This window comes from Nicotiana sylvestris, chromosome 2, assembly GCF_000393655.2.
Source record: "Nicotiana sylvestris chromosome 2, ASM39365v2, whole genome shotgun sequence".
Taxonomy (NCBI): Eukaryota; Viridiplantae; Streptophyta; class Magnoliopsida; order Solanales; family Solanaceae; genus Nicotiana; species Nicotiana sylvestris.
The window spans coordinates 138,132,082-138,155,167 of NC_091058.1; the positions used below are offsets into that span (position 1 = coordinate 138,132,082).

The 23,086-nt window shown below is 33.9% G+C and overlaps 2 protein-coding genes across 2 annotated transcripts; one reads left to right on the plus strand and one right to left on the minus strand.

Moving 5' to 3' along the window:
* Positions 1-15,573: 15,573 nt before the first annotated feature.
* On the plus strand, positions 15,574-16,425 carry LOC138885665 (uncharacterized). The gene is made up of 2 exons (XM_070166638.1): positions 15,574-15,629; positions 15,714-16,425. Exons 1-2 carry the CDS (start codon positions 15,574-15,576, stop codon positions 16,423-16,425), a joined length of 768 nt encoding a protein of 255 aa, XP_070022739.1.
* Positions 16,426-20,020: 3,595 nt separating this feature from the next.
* Positions 20,021-21,004, minus strand: LOC138885666 (uncharacterized). The gene is made up of 2 exons (XM_070166639.1): positions 20,309-21,004; positions 20,021-20,224 (listed from the first exon to the last, which is right to left on the minus strand). Exons 1-2 carry the CDS (start codon positions 21,002-21,004, stop codon positions 20,021-20,023), a joined length of 900 nt encoding a protein of 299 aa, XP_070022740.1.
* Positions 21,005-23,086: the final 2,082 nt, after the last annotated feature.

Below are 23,086 nucleotides of genomic sequence, written 5' to 3' on the forward strand. Positions count from 1 at the left end.
GGATCGCTTCCATGTGCCTCGTGAATTTGCACTGTTGGTGCTTAGTTGCAACCATCCACATTAAATCATGCAAGGCCTTGTCAGGATATTTCTTCTGGAAATTGGCCTTTAGGTGCCTCACACAGTAACGGTGGTATGAATAGGGTTCCTGCTATTCAGGCAAGTGCCGTACAGAATTTAAAATACCACCATATCGATCAGATATTAGACAAATACTTGAACGTTGTTTGACAACGTGCTGCTTCAAGTGGTTCAAAAAAAGCGTTTACGTCTCTTCGCTTTCGTTGGCACAAATGGCAAAAGCTAGTGGAAATATTTGTCCGTTAGCATCTACTGCAACTGCAATCAAAAGCTTAATATCATACTTTCCATAGACATGAGTACCATTTATTGAAATTACAGGACGACAATGCACAAAACCATCAATTGCTAGTTTAAATGACCAGAACACATAGTTGAAAATATATTCGGGTCTGTCCGGACTCCGCTCACGCCTCCATTCAACAACAGTCTCGAGGTTAAAGTATTGCAGTGCGGCCATGTACCTGGGCAGAGATGAAAAAGACTTATCCCAGTCGCCATAAATAAGTTCAAAGGCATGTTTGCGACCGAGATATGCCTTTCTTTTGGTTATAGTACAACCATACTCCTGGTGGACGGCTGTAATACACTATTTAATCTTGAACCTAATAGACACTTCCAAATATGGAATCAAGACAAGAGAAATCAAGTCTACATCCAGGTTGAAGTGATTCTCATTGAATCTGTCCATTTCACATCTGTGGGTGCTAATAAATTTACCCACTTTCCCCAAACCTGATTTCTTCTTGCTGGCACGCAACATTCAGTGACAACCCATAAAGTCTCTACGGCATACAGCCTTGTATACCTCCGTAGTTGACTCACTTACCGTCATCTCACGGCACTCTCTTACGCTGTAGATTCTTACAGCCTTGATTAGGCGAGCTTTATTGGGGAAATACATGCCCTTTGCAAGCACCGCTGGTCTATACTCATCCCACATCACTGACCGAAATTCATCACCATCCCTTGTAAGGGCATCCACGTCCGGCATACTTGGCAAATTATCAAGGTAGGGAATATTCCGCTCATGAAAGGGTACGTGAGACTCGTACACTCTTGGTCTAACGGGAGGTGGAGAAGCATGCTCCCTCGTCAGCTCAGGTTCGGCATCCACTTCCTCCTCGTCATCATCCTCATCATGGAAGGGTGTGTCATCTCCAGACTCATCGACATTGTTGTCATAATCACTATCATCTTTCTGACTCTGCGCATCTGCCAAATTACGAGTCAGTACATCGTCTATGGGCAACTGTGTGAGGTCAGGAACATCAAGTTGCTCGTTTTCACTGCACACAAAAAATAAAATGATAAACTACTCAACTAGATAAATACTTTACATATAGCTATATCACTTTACTTACAAGTTGTACTGTGTTGACGTTCCATGATGGATATTTTTTTGTTGGTGATGACTCCCGGATGGACCACCGTGGTCCAATACGCCAGAACTACGCATATTCCAACTAGGGGCGGGGTTATAACTTGTAAAATTCATATCCGGACGGTACCCCCAATGAAAAATGTGATTGTTAATACAAATCCAATTCAAACATAAAATAAACATCGCTAAAGTGTAGAAACATTGAAGTTTACCAATCGTCTTGTGGATTATATAAAATCGAAAAATTATTTTGTGGCTGCTCATTCGCCGGTGGTGACAAGTTTAAATCAAGGCAAGCTCTTTCATCAGCAATCTGTCCGGCAAAAGCTGCTCCAGAATAACCACCCGATGACTGGGGATTATCCCTACTATGCACACCCTCATTATTGGGAACGCCTTCAACCTTGACGTACATTTCCAACAATTTTATTACAATAAATTCCCTGTATTCTTCCGGAATCCACATAAAATCTCTAAGAGTTTCATCATCTTCGATGTTAAACTCAGAATAATAAGCAAACCCCTGTGGAGTCACAGAATACGGAAATCTACCGGTTACTTTAAGGTTTACCGAACGTTTCCTCACACTCATTTTTTTTACATAACAACGATATCAATTTATCGTACTCCATTGTAAGCGGCAATTTAACATAACATTGTGGAGATGAACTATACCTCATAGAGTTATTCTCCATTACAACCTCACACCCCCCTCCCAATATAATGAAATCCTTATTTTTGGCTCTTCAAACATTATAAAAAATGCTTGATAAGAAGAAGAGAGAAGTATGAACGGAAGTTTGAAGGAAAGTTTTGAATGGATTTTCATAAAATTCTAACGCCTTAAATAAGGCAAGTCCGAGCTTGGGGTGCAGAATTATTTTATGTAAAACGCAGTATAATACCACATTTTATGTATTTGAATTATTGTTATGTCAGTTATCCAAAGAACACTTATTGGTGAGCCCAAAAATTAGTGTAAAATGCAGTATAATAATACGTTTCAGTGTAAAACGTAATATTATAATACGTTTTACACTAAAAAAAACAAATTATTTTTTTCAGTCCTGCAGAACTCTTATTATTGGTGGGCCCAATTTTATAGGGAAACGCTGTATAATACTACATTTTCCTTAAACGTAGTATTATACTGCGTTTTCCTTTAAAAAAAATTTTTTTTAATAAAACACAGTATTATGTAGAAATATAACTTTTTTTAACTGTATAAACTATTTTAAGTACAAAAATATATCATTTCAGTTTCGGATTCGGAGGCGGAGGGGATGGAAGAAAAGATTCACGTCACTCGTACGTTAATGTCGTGTCAGTGACTCTATGGGAATATTTTATGTATTTTCCCATTATTTGATTCACCATCACAATTATTTTGATGCAACAACTAATCAAATGCAAAGGGATTATCAGCGTGAGCGTGCACATCCATTCGTGTGAATTCAAGTCAATACATGAAGTCATTCATGCAAAAGGTTAAGTCACCTTTTGGCTTTTTGCAATTTTCAAATCTCAGGTTGCTTTGTGTAGAATAAAGTGCCCTCTCGTGTTGACTATGATGTTTAACGTAAGCGTGCAAGGCTCTTTTGGATTTTGTAAGAAAACTGCAAAACTGGACAAAAACGTAGTTGGATGACTACATCTCCTATTTGGCTATTTTGTCACTAATAAGTGCCTAATAGCCTCTTTGGCCAATCCAATTTTTTTGGCCAAAAATATTTTCTTCTGGCCAAAAGCACTTTTGGCTAAAAATTAAGTTGTTTGGCAAGTTTTTGGAAGGAAAAAAAAGTGTTTTTGAGGAGAAATAGAAGCAGATTGAAGAAGTAGAAAAAAGTAGTTTCTCTCCAAAAGCACTTTTTTGAAAAGCACTTTTGAGAAAAATACATTTAGAAACAGTTTTTTAAAGCTTAGTCAAACACTAATTGCTGCTCAAAAGTTCTTTTCAAACTAATTAGTCAAACACAAACTGCTTCTCACCAAAAGTAATTTTGAGAAAAGCACATTACTTCTCAAAATAAGCTGATTTTTACAGCTTGGCAAAACGAGCTATAAGTGTTCTTTGTCTTTTAGCTAATTTTTGGCTAATTTGGCTCTAATTAAGTCCCCAATAAATTCTTGTATGCTAAATTGAGGAAACTTTTATACTAGCCAATATGTTAACATTGTTATAAATATATTATATTATGAATGTTTATTTGGTACTCCGTTGTAAATAAGTTTCCTGAAAAAGCTTATTCATATGGGACTCCGCCGTAAACATATTTATCTATTTAGTACTATATTGGAAATAAGCTTCTTGAAGAAGCTTATCCTTTGGATACTCCGTTATGGATAAATATTACCCCGGTGGAAGATTATCCATACCTAGTACAATGAGCTTATCCTTTCGGTACTCCGTTATGGATAAACATTACCCTCGGTAGAAGATTATTCATACCTGGTACAATGAGCTTATCCTTTCGGTACTCCGTTATGGATAAATATTACCCTCGGTAGAAGATTATCTATATCTGATACAGTAGCAGCTTACACAGCAGCTTGCAGTAGTAACTTGCACAATAGCTTGCAGTAGTAACTTGCACAACAGCTTCCTTTCTTCTATAAATAGAGGAGATTTCAGTTCATTATGTACATAAGTTTGAAGTTGAATAATATATCAGTTTCTCTCTATACTTGTCTTTGGTTTATTTACTTTATAGTCGTTATTTTATAACACGTTATAAGCACGAGACTCTGCCATTTTGAACACTTACTTCAAATTTAGTTTCTATTTCAACTGTTCATCTCCCGACAGGGGCGGCTCGACACTATATGGGGCCTAAGGCGAAAATAAAAGTGAGGCCTTAAATTTTTAAAATTTTTTAACTCTTCAACTTTTTTTTTTTTTTTTGGATTTTTGAATAATCGGATGCATATTTTCTTGTTGACATATTTATATTCTAAAAAAAAATTAAACAATGAGTATGGAGTAAAATTAATAAAATAATAAATAACAAATGAAGATAATACTAGATAGATAGAAAGATATTACCTAATGACTGACTAATCCAAGAAGTTTGAAGACTTCGATTCCAAAATATCTAGTTGTTGGCTTGTTGGAGTCTTGGAGAAAGAAAGAATTTCAGTAGAAAGAAGATGAGTATGAATAAAGAGGAAGGAAGAAGGGTATGTCTCATATCTCGAATATGAGGAGTGAAATGAAAGTGAGACGTTGGGATTACTTTGGAAGAAGAGTAAAAATTAGAATTGTCAAATCAAATCAATTGAAAACCATTTTTTTACTATTTTAAACTTTACTTTATTAATATATTTGAAGGAGAGCCTTAACGTAACTGGTAAAGTTGTTGTCATGTGGTCAGGAGGTTATGAGTTCGAGCCATGAAAACAGTCTCTTGCAGAAATGCAGGGTAAGACTGCGTACTATAGACCCTTGTGGTCTGGCCCTTCCCCGGACCCCGCGCATAGCGAGAGCTTAGTGTATCGGGCTGCCCTTTTTTTACTTTATTAATATATCTAAAAGTTCTTCTTTCTTTTTATATGAAAAGTATAAAAGTAATATATATATATATATATACAAAAAACTTATAAAATATAGTATATTATTCCTAAAAATGGGGCCCCCTAAGGCAATTGCCTTACCCCATACACTGCTAGAGCCGGCCCTGTCTCCGGATGTAAGTAGATAACAAGGAAAACGTTAAGAACAATGCAAAACAGAGGCATGCCATTAAAACTTCATCCTACTCCAGTGACTCTTTTGATGGGGTCCGTACTTTCGACATGTGATTGTAATTTTTGTTTTTTATTTTTCTTGTGTACTGGGAGTTTTGCTGGGACAGAGCTTGGGAAAGTGACTTTTCCATAGCACACCATCTCGAGCATATATTCCAGTGCTTCAATTTGCAAGGTTCTAGAGGAAGAGCAATAAGCAAGACCAAATTAAGAGAAAAGATAGTGCACTTATTTAGTATAAAATTGAATCAAGAAATCAGACAGCCATCGACACAGTGGCTCCTCAACAAAATGTTTCCGAGAAGGCATATCTACCATAGAGCTAAATTTCTCAAAATTGCTTACACTCATGTTGGGCCCGCCAATTTTTTAAGATAAGTACTACAGTTAAATTATGTTCTTTATGTCTTTTGAGCCTGAATAAATATATATTTATCGTATATGTTAATTACTGTCTTTCTAGCCAACTAATGATGCAGATGCCATTTTACTTGGATGTGGTCTCATGAAATTGGAAAGAACAATTAATTTTACTTAAGTTGTTATATAGTCGCGAGACACACCCGTTTTTATGTGGCAAACGATTGCGGTCAACGTATACAATAGCTGTTTTGTGCTTATTGTCATCTTAGTTATCTTAATAAAGGGTTGTAAAGTGGATAACATTATTAAAATCACTTAAACTCCAGCAGAGTTTGTAAGAAATATACAACCACCAAAAGTGATTATATTTTGTATATCTTATTGTAACTAAATTTTGCTGACCACCAGAAGTGGTACATGCCTATCACCACCAGACGTGATAATTTAGGCTTTCTATGGTTGCAATTGAAGATAAGCTAGAGATACATTCTCTATATTATATGCATGCCTCGATTTGCTCCTAAAGTAGTAAATATTTTAAAAGAGGTTGAAGCATCACAATTTGATGTGATTAATACGCGTTCATATAATTATGTTCTGTTCCCTGAAGGGTGAGAATTTTTGATAAATATTAATCCATTCCCTGAAGTGAATGTGATAATATTAATAAAATATGAACACGCTCTTGATGTAAATATATTACGATTTACCTCCAGAAGAGGTAATATGATCGAGATAATATATATACTCAATATTACGTATTTTAAATTTGCTCCTAAAGTAATAAAACAATTGAAATTTTCTCCAAAAGCAGAAAAATATTATGAAACTGTATCTTTCTGTGGTTAAATAAAATAATAAACTATTCAAAGTTATTTTTGAAGCACATTTTCATTCTTTGGAGTAAATGAAGAAATATCACAACTCACATCCTGCAGAGCTAGAATAATATAAGATATAAATATTATTTTTGTGGCATAAAGATCATTACTGCATGTACCTGTTGTACGTAAAACATCTTGGATAATTTTATTAAGTATCATTCTTAGGCAAAAGCATTCTTGTAGAATGCTTTCTACTACAATCGCATTAATATGTTATGGTTAGTTATCGAGTTCCCCGAAGAAAATAACAACTCATGTATCTTTCCCCGAAGGATGTAATGACTATGTGGTTGCGGATTTGATATAAAATATTCAGATGTTAATGATGTTTCTCCCTGAAGGAGATATTTGTCACAAAGTTGGTGGTAGAAATATTGAAATTCTTAATCTTTTACATTTATAAATTTAGTATTGCCGTTCTATTATTCATTTGTTTATAATTTTCTCTCATGACACCAAAAGTGTCTGAGCAATATTTGGTAGTACAAAATTTATCAAAAGCTCCTGAAGAGCTAACCGTTTGTCTAGAAGACACGTGACACCGGTAGTGTCCGATAAATATTAGATTGTGGTTAATAAATGTCTCTCGAAGAGCTTGTATACAAATATATCATTCATATTATATGATTGTGGTCAAAACATATGTTGTAGTAAACCTGAAGTTTACTAATACAAATGGCTATCATATTGAGAATACAAATGATTGGAAGATTGATAATCTTCATGTTTCCACAATCATAGGGGGTAAAATAATATGTATGTGAGAAGTTACCTGCCTTATTCTTTAATTTGTACTACATCATGTAGCCACAGTAAATCAGAAGTTTACTAAAACAAAAGTTTATGCCATAGTAAACCAGAAGTTTACTAAGAGATAGCACATGCCATGATAAACTTGAAGTTTTCATTTGCCATTTTTAAATGAGCTATTTGAGAATTCAGATAAGTATATACTGAAGAACTAGAAGATTCTTCAGGAATTCTCATGTGTTGCTTGTTCTCATAATAAATTGATTATACCAGCTAAAGTTGGGACTAAGACCCCTGATTCTAAAATATATAAAAGGTGAATATGGGCACATTCACCTATCATGTGAACCACTTATATATGCATATATGAGATGGTTACATGTGTAATTATTATCAACCTGCAGTTTGGCATTTGGAATTGCTTTTCTCGATTAAGAGCATAATTTTCAGATTATGAAATCAAGATAGTTTATCTTGATAATGATGGTTTATATCCAAGCTGGTTTAGCATTGAATACCTCCTATTAATGGCTAAATCATTGCTTATAAGAACAAAGCCTCATGTGTTGGTCTAAGATTTTCTAAATTGCATATAGCAGCACTTGTATGCATCAAACCAACAATATATGATAAATCCTCCCCTTACAATTGGTTTAGGATCAGAAACCAAATATTTTTACTATCTTTTGATGTGTGGTATATGATTATTTTCTTTACCACAATGCACAAGGATATGTTTCCCAAAGAATATTGGGGATATATGTTAGTTTTTTCTAACATTTGGAGAATGGAATAAATAGCTAAAAAATATGTTATATGAATCGAATTATCATTAATATGATCCTTACTTAGAAGATAATTCAAGTCAAATGCCAGAAGCATTTGCTGATCTAAAATTAAATATCATATTTCAGCTGCAAATGCTCATATTCAAATTAAAGTCCCTGAAGGATAAAGTTTACTATATGCATGAAGCGTTGTAGACCAATCGGTTCCAAAGGTAACAATCCATGAAAAGGATAGGAGCAAATGATCAAAATGATCACAATAAGGAGGAAATAAGCTCTAGAAGAGCCCACGACATAACATTTCATAAAACTCCTGAAGAAGTTCAGGTACCTGAAAATAAAGAAAGTGATGTGATCTCAATAAGTTACGTCGTTTGCGAACTGATACGAAATGATCGTCGACGATATATTTGATACAATATAGTGCACAATATTATAAAAGACTGTGAGGATCGAACCTGTAGTCCAGACACCTGAAGATGTCATGCCACTTATATGCAAGTCATAACCTATATGACTCATTTGATTAAATCTATATGAAGATCCCTTAAGGATTTAAAATGCCTGAAGCATATATTTCAAAGTCTCGAGAAATATATTCAATCCGATTATAAAGATCTTTGTACGGTTTAAAACAATCTGGGCACGTATGGTATAATCGCCTTAGTAAATATTTGTTGAAAGAAGATTACATAAAGGATGTTATTTATCCATGTATTTTTATAAAGAAAATGTCATAAGAATTTGTTACACTTGGTGTTTATGTTGATGACATAAATCTTGTTGGAATTCTAGAAGAGCTCCAAAAGGAATATCTTAAGAAAGAATCTGAGATGAAAGATCTTGGAGAGACAAAATTTTGTCTTGGTATACAAATTGAACATTAACAGATGGAATCTTTATCCATCAATTTGCCTCTACCAAAAGGGTCTTAAAATGCTTTTACATAGACAAAGCATACCCATTGAGTACACCAATGGTTGTTTGGTCACTTAAAGTGAATAAAGATCCGTTCCGTCCTCCAGAAGAGGATGAGGAACTTCTTGGTCCTGAAATATCTTATCTTAGTGTAATTGGTACACTTATATATCTTTCTAATGCTACAAGGCCTGACATAGCATTTTCTGTTAATTTACTAGCAAGATATAACTCTTCTTCTATTCGGAGACACTGGAATATGAAAAAAGATCCACAATTTTATACGAAGACAATACTGCATACATAGCCCAATTGAAGGAAGGATTTATAAAAGGAGATAGAACGAAGCACATTTCACCAAAATTATTCTACACATGATCTCCAGAAAAATGGTGATATTGATGTACAACAAATCCGTTCAAGTGACAATCCGACAGATTTGTTCACTAAATCTTTGCCAACTTCAACTTTTGAGAAGATGGTATACAAGACTTGAATGCGGAGACTCAAATATTTGCAACAAGATTTTCATCAGGGGAAGTAAAATACGTGATGCACTCTTTTTTCCTTGCTAATATTTTTTCCCACAGGGTTTTCCCTATAAGGTTTTTAATGAGGCACCTAGCAATGTGTATTACTAAAAATGTGTACTCTTTTTCCTTCACTAGAATTTTTTCCTATGGATTTTTCCTAGTAAGGTTTTAATGAGGCACATTATCTTTTAAACATCCAAGGGGGAGTGTTATAAATATATTATATTATGGATGTTTATTTGGTACTCCGTTGTAAATAAGCTTCCTGAAGAAGCTTATCCATATGAGACTCCGTCGTAAACACGTTTATCTATTTAGTACTCTATTGCAAATAAGCCTCCTGAAAAAGCTTACCCTTTGGATACTCCGTTATGGATAAATATTATCCCGGTGGAAGATTATCCATGCCTAGTATAATGAGATTATCCTTTCGGTACTCCGTTATGGATAAACATTATCCTCGATAGAAGATTATCCATACCTGGTACAATGAGCTTATCTTTTCGGTACTCCGTTATGGATAAACATTACCCTTGATAGAAGATTATCTATATCTGGTACAGTAGCAACGTACACAGAAGCTTGCAGTAGTAACTTGCACAACTTTTCTTTCTTCTATAAATAGAAGAGATTTCAGTTCATTATGTACATAAGTTTGAAGTTGAATAATATATTAGTCTATCTCTATACCTATCTTTGGTTTATTTACATTATAGTCGTTATTTTATAACAAACATAGATTAATTATTATCATTCTATCCTTTTCTTTTCCGCCGTCCACTTTGATCTTATTTTCGTGTGTGGCATGCAAAGATTATTAAAGTGGGAACTATAGTTAATGTATTGATTTTTTCTCTTTTTGTTTGGGGGGTGGGTGGTGTACGTTGGGCAGGGGCGGACTTATAATTCGTGGCGGACCCAGAATTTTGTGTAAGCGGATTTAAACAAAAACTAAAGTCATCGACATTATTTGATAGTAAAAGCGACAAAGGCATAATAATAGAATCTTTCCCTCCGCTCTTTATTTTGCTTCATGACCTCTTTGTTCTATTAAACTCTTAAAAAAAGTGAACAATATATCTGTTTACTTTTTCGAATTTGACAATTTATTGAACCTTTTTCTTTTAAATTTTATGTTACAAAATCAATTCAATCTATATCAAAACAACCAACTCTATTCATTGATTAAAAATCTAATAGATTAACAAGCGCTCAAATATTCATTATAATAAACAATTTATTAGAAAACGATAACAATAGAATAAAAATATAAACTAAAGTAGATTTATAATTTTAATAGTAGAAATCTGGAACTATGAAAATTAGCTAAAGTAAAAGGTATAATTAAAAAATAGTGAGGAGGCTATGGCAAAATGAGAATAAGGTATGCAATGAAATGTGAGAGTCCAGATTCGAGCTCAAAATCAATTCAATCTATATCAAAACAACCAACTCTATTTATTGATTAAAAATCTAATAGATTAACAAGCGCTCAAATATTCATTATAATAAACAATTTATTAGAAAACGATAACAATAGAATAAAAATATAAACTAAAGTAGATTTATAATTTTAATAGTAGAAATTTGTAACTATGAAAATTAGCTAAAGTAAAAGGTATAATTAAAAAAAATAGTGAGGAGGCTATGGCAAAATGAGAATAAGGTATGCAATGAAATGTGAGTCCAGATTCGAGCTCCAAACCTCTACTTTCCTCTGAACCCGCTTGAACCAACTCGCCCATCTGCTGTTGCTATCAAGCAAGTTCAACTTAATATATTTACCCTAAATTATGTTTCCTAAAAAATAATTTCCACATAAAAGTTAATGAATATTTTTGACCTGCTTATAGTTCTGCTTACATGCTCGACAGAACTCAGTAGCTTTGATCTAGACCTTATATTTGATTTAAACAATTAACCTAAAATGTATAAATAATTTATCTAAAGTAAGCTGCTTTTTCTAGGATCCAAAACCCAAAAACCTAAAATCCTAGAGTGTAAAAATTCTTTTACTTATTTTTGGTGTTTGGATAGGAAGTAAAAAATATTTTTTTCTTCGATATGAAAGCCAGGCAAACACTATGAGAGTTGAAATAGGTAAGGGTAGGAAAGCTGGTACGTTAGGGTGACGGCGGCGAAGGTAGTGTTGGGGGTTCGCTGGGGGTAGGGGTGGTGGGGACGGGTGAGGGAGTGCGGTTTTCGGGGGTTTGGGGTTGGGGTGGTGTGAGGGGCTTGAGGGTGGGTTTTCGGGTAGGTGGGCGTAGGGGTGGGAGGTGGTGGCATAGTGTGTGGGTTGGGGGAAGGGTTAGGGTGGGGGTGGTTGGGGTGGAGGGTGGGGAATTGTTTTCTCTTCTTTTGGTAGGGAAGTCAATTGGAATAAAATAATTCATAAGAAAAATATTTTCTAAAACATTTAAACCAACAAAATATGATTTTAAAAAAAAATATTTTCTAGAAAATGTTTACCACACCCCTAAACTCTGCCTCTATCATTGGGTAGGAAAAATGAATAATAGGGAAAGACCGTTGTAGAATTAGAACGAGGCTTTTTGTATATATACGAAATTTTAGACTTATCTATCCAGTTTATCTAAATTTTTATATTTACAAAAAATAATTAAAGTTCTTATATATATATATATTAATTCGGTCAGAATCTATAATTTATCTACAATTTGATTATAAGTTTTTCCACAGAATCCGGTTAAAATCTACAATTTATCTACAACTTGACTATAATTTTTTGTACATATCTATCCGTTCAAAGACTACCAGATACATTCAATTTATATACAATTATGTTAGTTTGTACATCCAAAATAAAAAAATATATAAAATTTGTTTATGTCTTCTTCTTCTTCTTCTTCTTGAAATTCTAATCAAAACCATCTCGAAATTTCACCAAATTCTCTTAAAATTGAGATATAAACTTCAAAAGATATTTTCAATCATTTGCAACAATATCCAATCCAAACAAATAACAGTTTCACAAATTCTATTTTCGAACTCAAAAATTCAAGGCTTTTTAATGGTTTTCAATGGAGCTTTTAAACTAGGTGTCAAACTATTCCTTGCGTTTCACAGATATAACAATTGAGCGTTTTGCCATAATTTAATTTATTGGAGTCATGGTGTCTATTAACAGTAATTAAGAATTGACGATTCCAGTATATCACATGAAGATGAGATATATACAATGAAAAATGTCGACTAAATTTTGGGTGATGGTACATTATTTGCGACTGCAGTTCAATTCAATTGTGACATGAGCTTGAGAGATTTGCCCATTTTTTAATTTGTAGAATAAAATAAGTTTCAAAAGAAGTAAAAATTCCAATTAGAACCTTAACCAAAGTGGTATAAGTTGCAAACATTTGATTGTAACCCAAAATCGTAAACAGACTCCATTAATTTGTGATTGGCAAAGAATGACATGCCGCCTCGTATTTATCTAGCTTTCATACAGATATATAGTGGCTCAGCAATGAGCCTTCCCTTGTTTGAACTTAAATTCGTGTTGCCAATAATTGTATATACTTAGCCCAGACTTTGGGTGCAAAACTTTGGGCGATTTGCAATCGTACCCTATTTTTATGTCACCTTTTAACCTATACCCTATTTTAAAAATTATTGATTTCGTAACCAACTAACAAAAAATCCGTAATAATATGACCATTATACCCCTTCCAAAACTTATAAAAGTTGCATCAAGCATACCCAGATTCAAATTCCAGATCTCCTCCGTATCTCCTCCATCAGTCCGTCTCTCCTGAGATCGCCTCTCGCAACCAGATTCAAATTCCAAATTCAAATTCAAATACATTGTAAGTATTCAAATTCATCTCCAGAATTCAAAATAGTTTTTGAATTATATGTTTTCTGATTGATTGATTGAAGTTGTTTGACGAACTTCACTGATATAGTGAATTTGCATTCTAAATCAGTTTGACGATGAATTCTAACATTCTAATCCGACAAATATACTAAAAAAATTATATTAAACATTATATGATTGTTTTAATATTTAAAACACATATGCACAAAAAACATCGGTATAGGTGCTGAAGTTTTTAGTTAATATTTAAAAACTTCAACGGGACGAGCCGAAGTTTTCCTCCTACACTAGTTAAAAAATAAAACATAAATTAAAATTTTATATTGCACAAAAACTTCGGCATAGGTGCTGAAGTTTTTTAGTTAATCTGTAAAAACTTCGGCTAATGGAGCTGAAGTTTTTCTCCTGCACTATGTATTTTATTTTCATTTTTTCGAAAAATTTCATACCAAAAAAATAAAACTTCAATTAAAATTTCATAATGCACAAAAAACTTCGGCATAAGTGCTGAAGTTTTTTAGTTAATATTTAAAAACTTCAGCAAGAGGAGCTGAAGTTTTCCTCCTGCACTGTCTATTTTATTATTATTTTTTGAAAAAACTTCATACCAAAAAATGCTAAATATTCGGATTAGTTTTTGTTAATTCCTGCTGAAGTTATATAATTCATTTCCTCTGCTATTTTTCGAGTTTGAATAGAATTAATATTAAAAAATTTAATATTAATTTTTAAAATCTTCTGCTGAAGTTCTTTAGTTCATTTCTAAAATCTTCAGCACCTAATGAGCTGAAGTTGTTTTTCCTGCATTTATGAATCCCTGTCATACAATTTTTTCAAAAAAACTTCAGCTGATATGCTGAAGTTATTAAGCTTATTTTCTAAAAATTTCTGCACTTAATAAGCTGAAGTTTTTCTGTTCAACATTCATTAATTATGTCATACATCTTTTTCCAAAAAATTTCAGCAGAAGATGCCTAAGTGATTTAGTTCATTTGTAAAAACTTGAGCACAAACAACCTAAAAATTCTTCTGTTCACTTTCCTAATACTTGCCACTAAACATGAATCTGCAGGATGAGTTCGATTTGCGTTGTTATAACTTTCAATGGGAGTTGGACTCCTGATTTCCAATACTTGGATCATGATACAAAACTTGTTCTACTTATGAGCACATATCATTCAATACTTTCCTGAAGAAAATTAGTGAAGTTGCAAATATTGATTCAACCAGATATGCACTAAAAGTATGGTTTGATATCAAACTAAATACAAGCAAAGGAATGCTTGTAACTTCAGATGAAGAACTCAGTACCTGTATACATTTGCTTACAACTGATTCACCCTACAAGAATTGCCATTTCATCATCGAAAAAATACAACCTTCAGAATCTGCAGCATTCAAACCATCTATTGCATATGCGATAGATTCAGAACCTTTTGAACATGAAGTAGGACAGCCAATAATGGAAGTAGACAACGATCTACAACCTTCTAACATTACAGCCGCTTCAGAATATATAATGCTGTAACAATTACCCCATCCTCCAATAAATTCAAACCAGTTTGTCGATGACCAAGAAGAAGAAGGACAACTAATAATGCAAATTGTCAACCAGCACACAATCCAACAAACCTTTTTGTTACTTTCTACAATGATAAGCAACAATGAAGATGACGTAAACATGGAGAATATACCGATAACATCAGATAGAATTAAAGAAATTGCTGAAAGTTCTTATGCTTCTCAGAAATCAAGAAAAAGGGTGAGGAGAAAGCTGAAAGAATCTCCACCATGGAAAATACTTGGTCATGATGCATTGCAGGAAGTAAGAGTTGGATCAATTTTTGAGAACAAACAAAACATGACTAAATTTTTTTGCAACTTGGAGATAAACCAGAAAGTGGAATTCACTGCTGTTAGATCATGTTCAAAGAGATACGAGCTGAAATGCATCGTGGAAAAATGTGGTTGGAATGTATGCGCTACCAGAATAAAAAATTCCACACTATTCAGGGTGATAAAATATCATAACATCCATGAATGTTCGGTTGATGCAAGAAAATCATATCAGAAGCATGCTACATCAAATTTTATAAGTGAACAAATTATAGAACATGTTCGAGACAAAAAGATAGAGGTTACACCAGCCTTTGTAGAAAATGAAATGAAAAAGAAATTTGGAATTGACATTGGTTATCACAAGGCATGACGTGCTATTCAAAAAGCTGTTGCTTGCATAAGGGGGCCAACTGAAGAGAACTACCAAATTCTTCCTTCATACCTACACATGATGGTGTGCAAAAACCCAGGAACGTACACAAGCATAAAAAGAGATGCGCAGAATAGGTAACCATCACCCTGAAGTTTCAAATGTTCCTATTTGAAAAACTTCACACCTAATGATTTGTTTTTTTGTGTTTCACTGTACAGATTTGCTTACATGTTCCTTTCTCCTGCGGCATCACTAGCTGGTTGGTCCTACTGTAGACCCGTTATTGCAGTCGATGCAATGTTTTTAAAGTCCAAATATTGTGGTGTTCTATTTGTTGCTGTATCAAAGGATGCAAACAATCAAATCTTTTCGTTATGTTTTGGTGTAGCAGAATCAGAAAACAATGAGGCATACATTTGGTTCTTCGGGGAAATGAGAAAAGCAATTCAAGTCTGTCATAAATTGGTTTTCTTGTCAGATAGAAACCAATCGATTGCAAATGGGATTAGAAAAGTTTTTCCTGAAGTTCACCATGGTATCTGCCTCTTTCACTTTGAGAAAAATTTAAAGCAAAGACATGCAAAAGCCACGGTAATAAATCTTTTTCCAAGTGCTGCAAGGTCATACAAACGTGAAAATTTTAATCAGTTAATATCCCAACTCAAAAGTATTGACAAGAAAACATACAATTACATAATTGAAGAGCCTCCAGCGAGATGGGCTCAATCGTGGTTCCCACGGCGACATTATGATATGCTAACAACAAACATGGTAGAATCAATGAATTCCGTTTTACTAAAAGGGAGAGAAATGACTATTTTAAGAATGTTAGATTTCATCCAAGAAAAGTTAGGAGAGTGGTTTTACGAACGGAGAAAAAAGGCAAATGAAACTTTTCACAGAGTATCAATATGGAGAAGAGATGACTAAGAAGATGGACTTGGCTTGTAAAATGTTTGTGAGTATATTTATTAACTTCAGCTTTTTATATCTGTTGCAGTGATTTACTACTTATATTTAAAAAAATTCATACTTTTTCTTTTTGAAGCAACAATACACTAATATAGTTTGTCTTAATTTTTATTCCTTGTTAGATGTTCAACCATGATTCAATGTTATTCAAAATAAATAGTGAAGGAATCGAATTCATTGTGGACTTAAAGAAGAGAACTTGTGACTGCCTGGAATTTCAACTTGATGAATTGCCCTGTCCACATGCAATTGTTGCTATTAATAATAGATATCTGCAGAAATCTGATTACTGCTCAAATTGGTATTCAAAGAAAACATGGTTGAAAACATATGAAGGACATGTGAATACTGTGGGAGATCAAAAATCATAGGATATACCACAAAATGTACAATCTGAGATCACAAAACCTCTCGATGTGGAGATTTTACAAGGAAGAAGACAAAAGAAGAGGCATATACCTGTGACTGAATCAGTACCATTCAAATCTACCAAATGCAGTCGATGTAAACAAGTTGGGCATAACAGAACAACTTTCTTGTCTTCTCCAGCACCTCATCCATATTCAAAGAAACACACTGAAAAATACTCTAACCTTCAATAATCCTTGGTTTGAATTTAGACTTTCATTATTGTATGACATATTTGAAATGTGATTTTTTTCATAGGAATAAAAAAAAGAAGATCTTGGACTATTTTATATACTGCTAAAGTACAAATCACTCATTTTTGTTGCGCAGGCTTATAGGTTTGGTTGCATTTTAAAAAAGTATGCAATGACTTCTGCGAGAAAAAACTTCAGGTTACAGTATGTGAAATACATATCCTTAACACAAATACACACACACACATACGCGTACAACACACAAAAGAAAGGCATGTACAAACAAAATCTTCAGCATTGATAAGCTGAAGTTATAGAAAATGAACTTAATAATATGCTGAAGTAAACAAAAAAACACAGCATAAAAACATAAAAAAGAATTACAAAAACTAAACATAAAAATCAACTAAGAAATATAAAGCAAATACCAACAAATAACAAGGATAATGCGAATAGAAAGCTAAGAAGAATGATTTTCGAATATCAATTCCAGCTAATCTGAATGGATTGGAATCATATTCACTGACATCCATCTCCAATCACTCTGTAAATCTTTGCATCAATCCACTGTCTTGATTAACATAATGGAAGGGACACCTTCGTATATTCTTTCCTACTTTCCAATCTTGCCCCCTTTCCTTTTGTTTATGAACTTCGTAAGGAGATCTCAACCAAATACTCTCCATACGAATCCTTTTCCCTTTTTTTTTCTAGTTTTCCTTTTGCTTGCTCTTCCTGCTGCTCCATCACAACTAACTGTTGTTGTTCACCAGCAGGTGGGAGAAACCACAGCCATAGTGGCAGATACTTGACCAACTCTCTGCTATTCACGACGTTCTTGTCTCTCTTTACGAACAACAACAGCAGCAGAATTATCTTCTGAATCAGTCCCTTGTGTACTACCAAGTGAAAATGAACATAAATTGAAGTTGGGGATATCACTGGTATCACACATAGGAGAACTGGAAATCTTCTTTCTCTTAGGATTTGGAAGAAGTTGCGATGCATCAGATGATATCTGCAAAAGCAAGGAAAATATAAACATAAATAAAACTGATACAAAACACGCATTAGGCAAAAAAACAACTTGTAATCGAATTGCAGAAAATAACTACCTGGTCTAAGTGTTCAGACACAGATGGTGTTTGCATTCCAACAGATCCATTTCCTTTACCTTTAGATATGCCTGTATCTTCATGCGAAAAAAATAAAAATAAAATATAAATAATAATGACTAAATTTTGTAAAATAATACCAACACACTTCACACCTGTCTGTGAGCCAACAGGTGTGAATAAATGTATTTCTCCTTTTTGATATAGCTGTATAAGCTCACCAAATTCTTTTTGAGCTGCCTCGAGTCTTTCTGAAAAAGCATTCAAAAACACAACAAAGAAAATAAAATATGTAAAGTTTCAAACTGTAAAAAATATACTTCGATCAAATGTAATAAATTCATGATCTACAGAATACCTTGACGTTTGTCTTCCGCTGTGGTTTCCCCAGGCTGCATGCCTTTCTCGATATCAGCAATTCCAACTTCATTCAATTGTGCACCAACGTCGAGGAGCATTGGAGTATTATCTGAAGGTTTTTCTCAACTCTACCTTCATTTAATTCAGTATCATCAGAGACTTTTTGAGTTGTGTCAATTGAAACACAACTAGTTTCAACTTCCACTGCATATTCATAAAGAGGGGGAATAGATCAACTAGTTTTTCTATATATATAACATAGTAAAAATTTATACCTATAGTGAATATTTCACTACAGGACATTATCAAAAAGATCAGTTAAAACTTCAATCTCTAAGAAGGCTGAAGTTCGACAGTTACAAAAACAAAAACTTCAGCTCTAGAGCTGAAGTTCGACAGCTACAAAAGAAAATCTTCAGCTGAAGTTTTGTTTCATGTTTTGTGTTTTTTTGTTATATATTTTTATGAACGATTATAAACTTCACACTTTATACCTGTAGTAACAATTTCCTGCGTATCACCACCTAAAATTTCCTTGCAAATAGCTAGTGCTCCATCAAACAAATTTCCCTGTCCAATATCGTTTTCCAAAGAACAACTCGATGCATGTTTTCCAGTACCAACAACTTGATCATCTGCACCTTGTTGTTGAACATGTTCATCACATTCACCAGCCGCTTCCTTACGTGTAGCATTATCATCTGCGACTTGACGCGATGGATCATGAGCAGCATGTTCTTCAACTTGATTATCTGCACATTGCTTGCTTCCAACATTCTCAGTTGCTAACTGTTCTTCATCATTTACATTTCTACTCAATATATCAGCACTGGAACGTTCCTCTTCAACTTGTTTCTGAATATGTTGATCGCCTTCAAAAGACGTTTCCTCACGTGTAGCATTTATATCTGTGACTTTATCTGATGCATTAATATCCGATGGAGGTTCGTAACAGTCAATCACCCTATCATATTCTTGATGGTTACTCAAATCAAAATTGCCATCGTCCATTTCATTTGATTTGTTGACAATCTTAAACAATTGTTCAAACTTCTCATCGAAATATTCCTAGAAAAAAAATTACTAACAATGATTAATATAAATAACATTAGCAGAAATAAAAAGACTTCTCTCTAAATTAGCTTACCTTCACTTTTACAAAAACCGCATCAACAATAGCAGATCGCTCATCCTTTTTAAACTTATCGAAAACTTCGTTCACGATCGTGCTTCTTTCTTTTTTTGCATGCCTTTGAACCTCCGTAGTTAACCTTTAGAATAGATAAACAACAAAAATTCAGATATAGAAGAAAACTTCAGCTCAAAAACATGTTGTACTTTTACAGAAACAAAACCAAAAAACTTCAGATTGAAACTTACAGAACATATTGTCTCAAGTAATTCATTGTCATCAAAGTCATATGTAGAACGGGTAGAACGAATCTGGGTACGAGATGATTAGCCAATAAAAGGAATTCAATTTGGTTCTTTTGATCGACTCCGACTACGTGGTGATTCACCAATGACAGGAATTCGATTCGCTTCTTTTGATCGACTCAGAGTACGTGGTGATTCACCAATTGAAGGAACTGCATTAACTACCTTTGAACGAATTAAAAGCATTGAATTCAATTCTTCTTCTGTAGGAATTATATCCAATACCCTAAATTCGCGATATCTCTGTTTAATACAAAAAAGTATATTATGAGGAGAAAAAACTAATACATCAACATATTAACACAAAGACAAAAAAAAGTAACTTACTTCATGAGTACTGAACATATAATAAAGTTCAGCAAATTTAGGCTCTCCCACACATACATAATGTAACATCCTGGGAACCTGAGGGGTATTAAGGTACTCATACTCTCTTATACACCTCTCCCGAACATCTGGGAAGCGCTCATAGAACCAAGCACATAACGGATATGGAAATCCACCAAGTTTATACTCAGTTGTATGTAATTTGTTCTTCTTGTCCCATGCATGTTTCAGTGAATAAATGAGCTTCTCATAAGCCACATTACTCCAAGGATATTCAGCACAAACCTTATCATCTTCAACAATAGATGCATACTCCTCCATCACACATGACTCGGTATTTTTCCCAAACAAAATAGACTCTACAACAAGAATTTTCATAAGTTTAACAGCATCATCATCACTCTCGCATACATGTATGTGATTCACAGTATTCTTTGGAATTTCATTGCGAGTCATAAAACTTCGAATATCCTTCAAAGTCACACCCTTATACTTACCAAAATACCGCTTTAGAATATTGCTCTCTCGATTAATTGGTATTCGCAAACCACACATAATGCGAAAGTCTTTAAGGGTGAAGGAGACATCATGACCAAAAATCTTGAAACTAATGGAGTCTTGATCATTGGTGAATATTCGAGAAAGACACAAACAATGAACCAACTTCATGCTACATTGGAAGTTCTCCATAGCCATAATGTATTGAAATGTACCATTAGTAAGCTTATCCCGTTGTGTAGGAGTCAAGAAAGTTGCAATTAATTTCTTCAAATCATGGTTCCCCTTCCAGTAACCCTTACAGTTAAACCAATCTCCAAACTCAAAATATCTTTGTCATGGTCTTGTAGGTGGAGGAGCAGGGACATAAGGACCTGGGGGTATTATAGGTTGTCTAGGTGCTTTAGGAGCTTTGCCTACTTTAGCTGCATTAGGATCTTTAGGTGCTTTGGGAGCCATTTGTTCAAAAAAAGTAGAAGTTACAAAAAATAACATCAGGACATTATCAAAAATATCAGTTAAAACTTCAATACCTAAGAAGGCTGAAGTTCGACAGTTATAAAACAAAGCTTCAGCTCTAGAGCTGAAGTTCGACAGTTATAAAACAAAAACTTCAGCAAAAAAACATGTTGTAGTTTTGACAAAAAACAAAACACAAATTCTGTTTATCTAAGGTATCATTGAACTATTATAAAACAAATAATACTTCAGCTCTTAAATAGTATCATATATTTAACTCTCAAAATTTTTAAATACTCGTTCAAAAAACATAAATATAGAATTTTCATCAACAACATAAACACTTGTTCAAAAAAACCTAAAAACACAATCGTAAAAGTAAAACTAATGCATGACTATCAAAATCAAAACCAGAAATTAAATCGTAAAATAAAACCCAGAAAGTTAATGCAATGTACCTGTGATTAAATCGTAATGTGGGAACAACGACGACTAGCAGTTGAAAAATCATAACAACAACGAAAACCGTTTGATTTCAGAGAAGAACAAATTAAAAAACGCGAATAACAGGAGTGAGAGACAGAGACAGAAGAGGACTAGCGTATACTTGGAGAGAAAGTAGTCTTTTAATAAAGAAGGGCAAAATAGTCTTTTCAAATGGCTTTTAACAAAAAAACGGGTACGGGTGCAAACAAAAAGACAAAGCGGCTACAGGTTAAAACGGGGCGTCCAAATAGGGCGCCCCGTGCAATTTTTACCAAAACTTTGGGTCGATCCATTTTAAAGCCCATCATATAACAGAAGCCTTAAACCCATGTAGTAGTATCACTTTTAGCCCGTGCCAGAAACGATTTACATTTTGGCTATTATTTTTACAGCAACTATACAGTGTATTTTTTCTAAACCCATTGAACGGAGACACTGAATTTTCCAATCAATTGGGTTATCTCGTTTTCTGATTATTTTTATGAGAATGGTCTCATTTTCTTGACTCTAGACTCGATAACATATATAGTTACTCTTCGCTAGGAAATTCACCTGATTGTGCAGCATTTTCATTAGTTTTTTATGTGCTTATTTTGTTGTTCCACAGCAGGTTCAGGCTTAACAAACCAAAACCTTTAGACTAATTATTGGACGTGTATATATGCAATAAAGTACTAATTGGTTGATTTAAGGCATGGGAGGAAATACACACTATGAGAGGGAACGTCCATGAAACATTGGTACACAAGCTGGAGTAATGCCTCTCTAGTAAACATATAACAAACATATTAACTAGTACATGTTAAGAGTGTGTTGATACTGGAGAAATTTTATACTGTCTCAGTATATATAACTTAACTCCGCCTTCCTATTAAGAGTATACGATGTTGCATACTTGTGTTACATGTTCTTGTGTATTCGTGCTACACATGACTAATTAATTCAAAGCATGACCTTCCCTCATAAGAGATTCAATTCACATATCACTTCTATCTATTTACACATGACTAATTATCATTTGGACCCTTAGCGGATTTTTACTACTATTCCTCACTGTTTTGACTTCATATTTGTACTCAGTCATGTTGTATTCTACTGTTTTCATAACTCAGCCATATTTACTCCGTTTTTGATATTTTAAATAATATTTTGGGCTGAGCATCATGCTTTACTATTGCCCAAGTGGCATGAGAGATTTATGACTGAGTGTGGACGAGGGCCTGTGTTGTGAGGATATTATGGGATCGGGTTGCGCGCCGCAGCAGTGTGGTACTAATTTATGATTATGAGGCCAAGGGCTTGATTTGTTTCGCCATGAGATGGCTTGGTATTGCG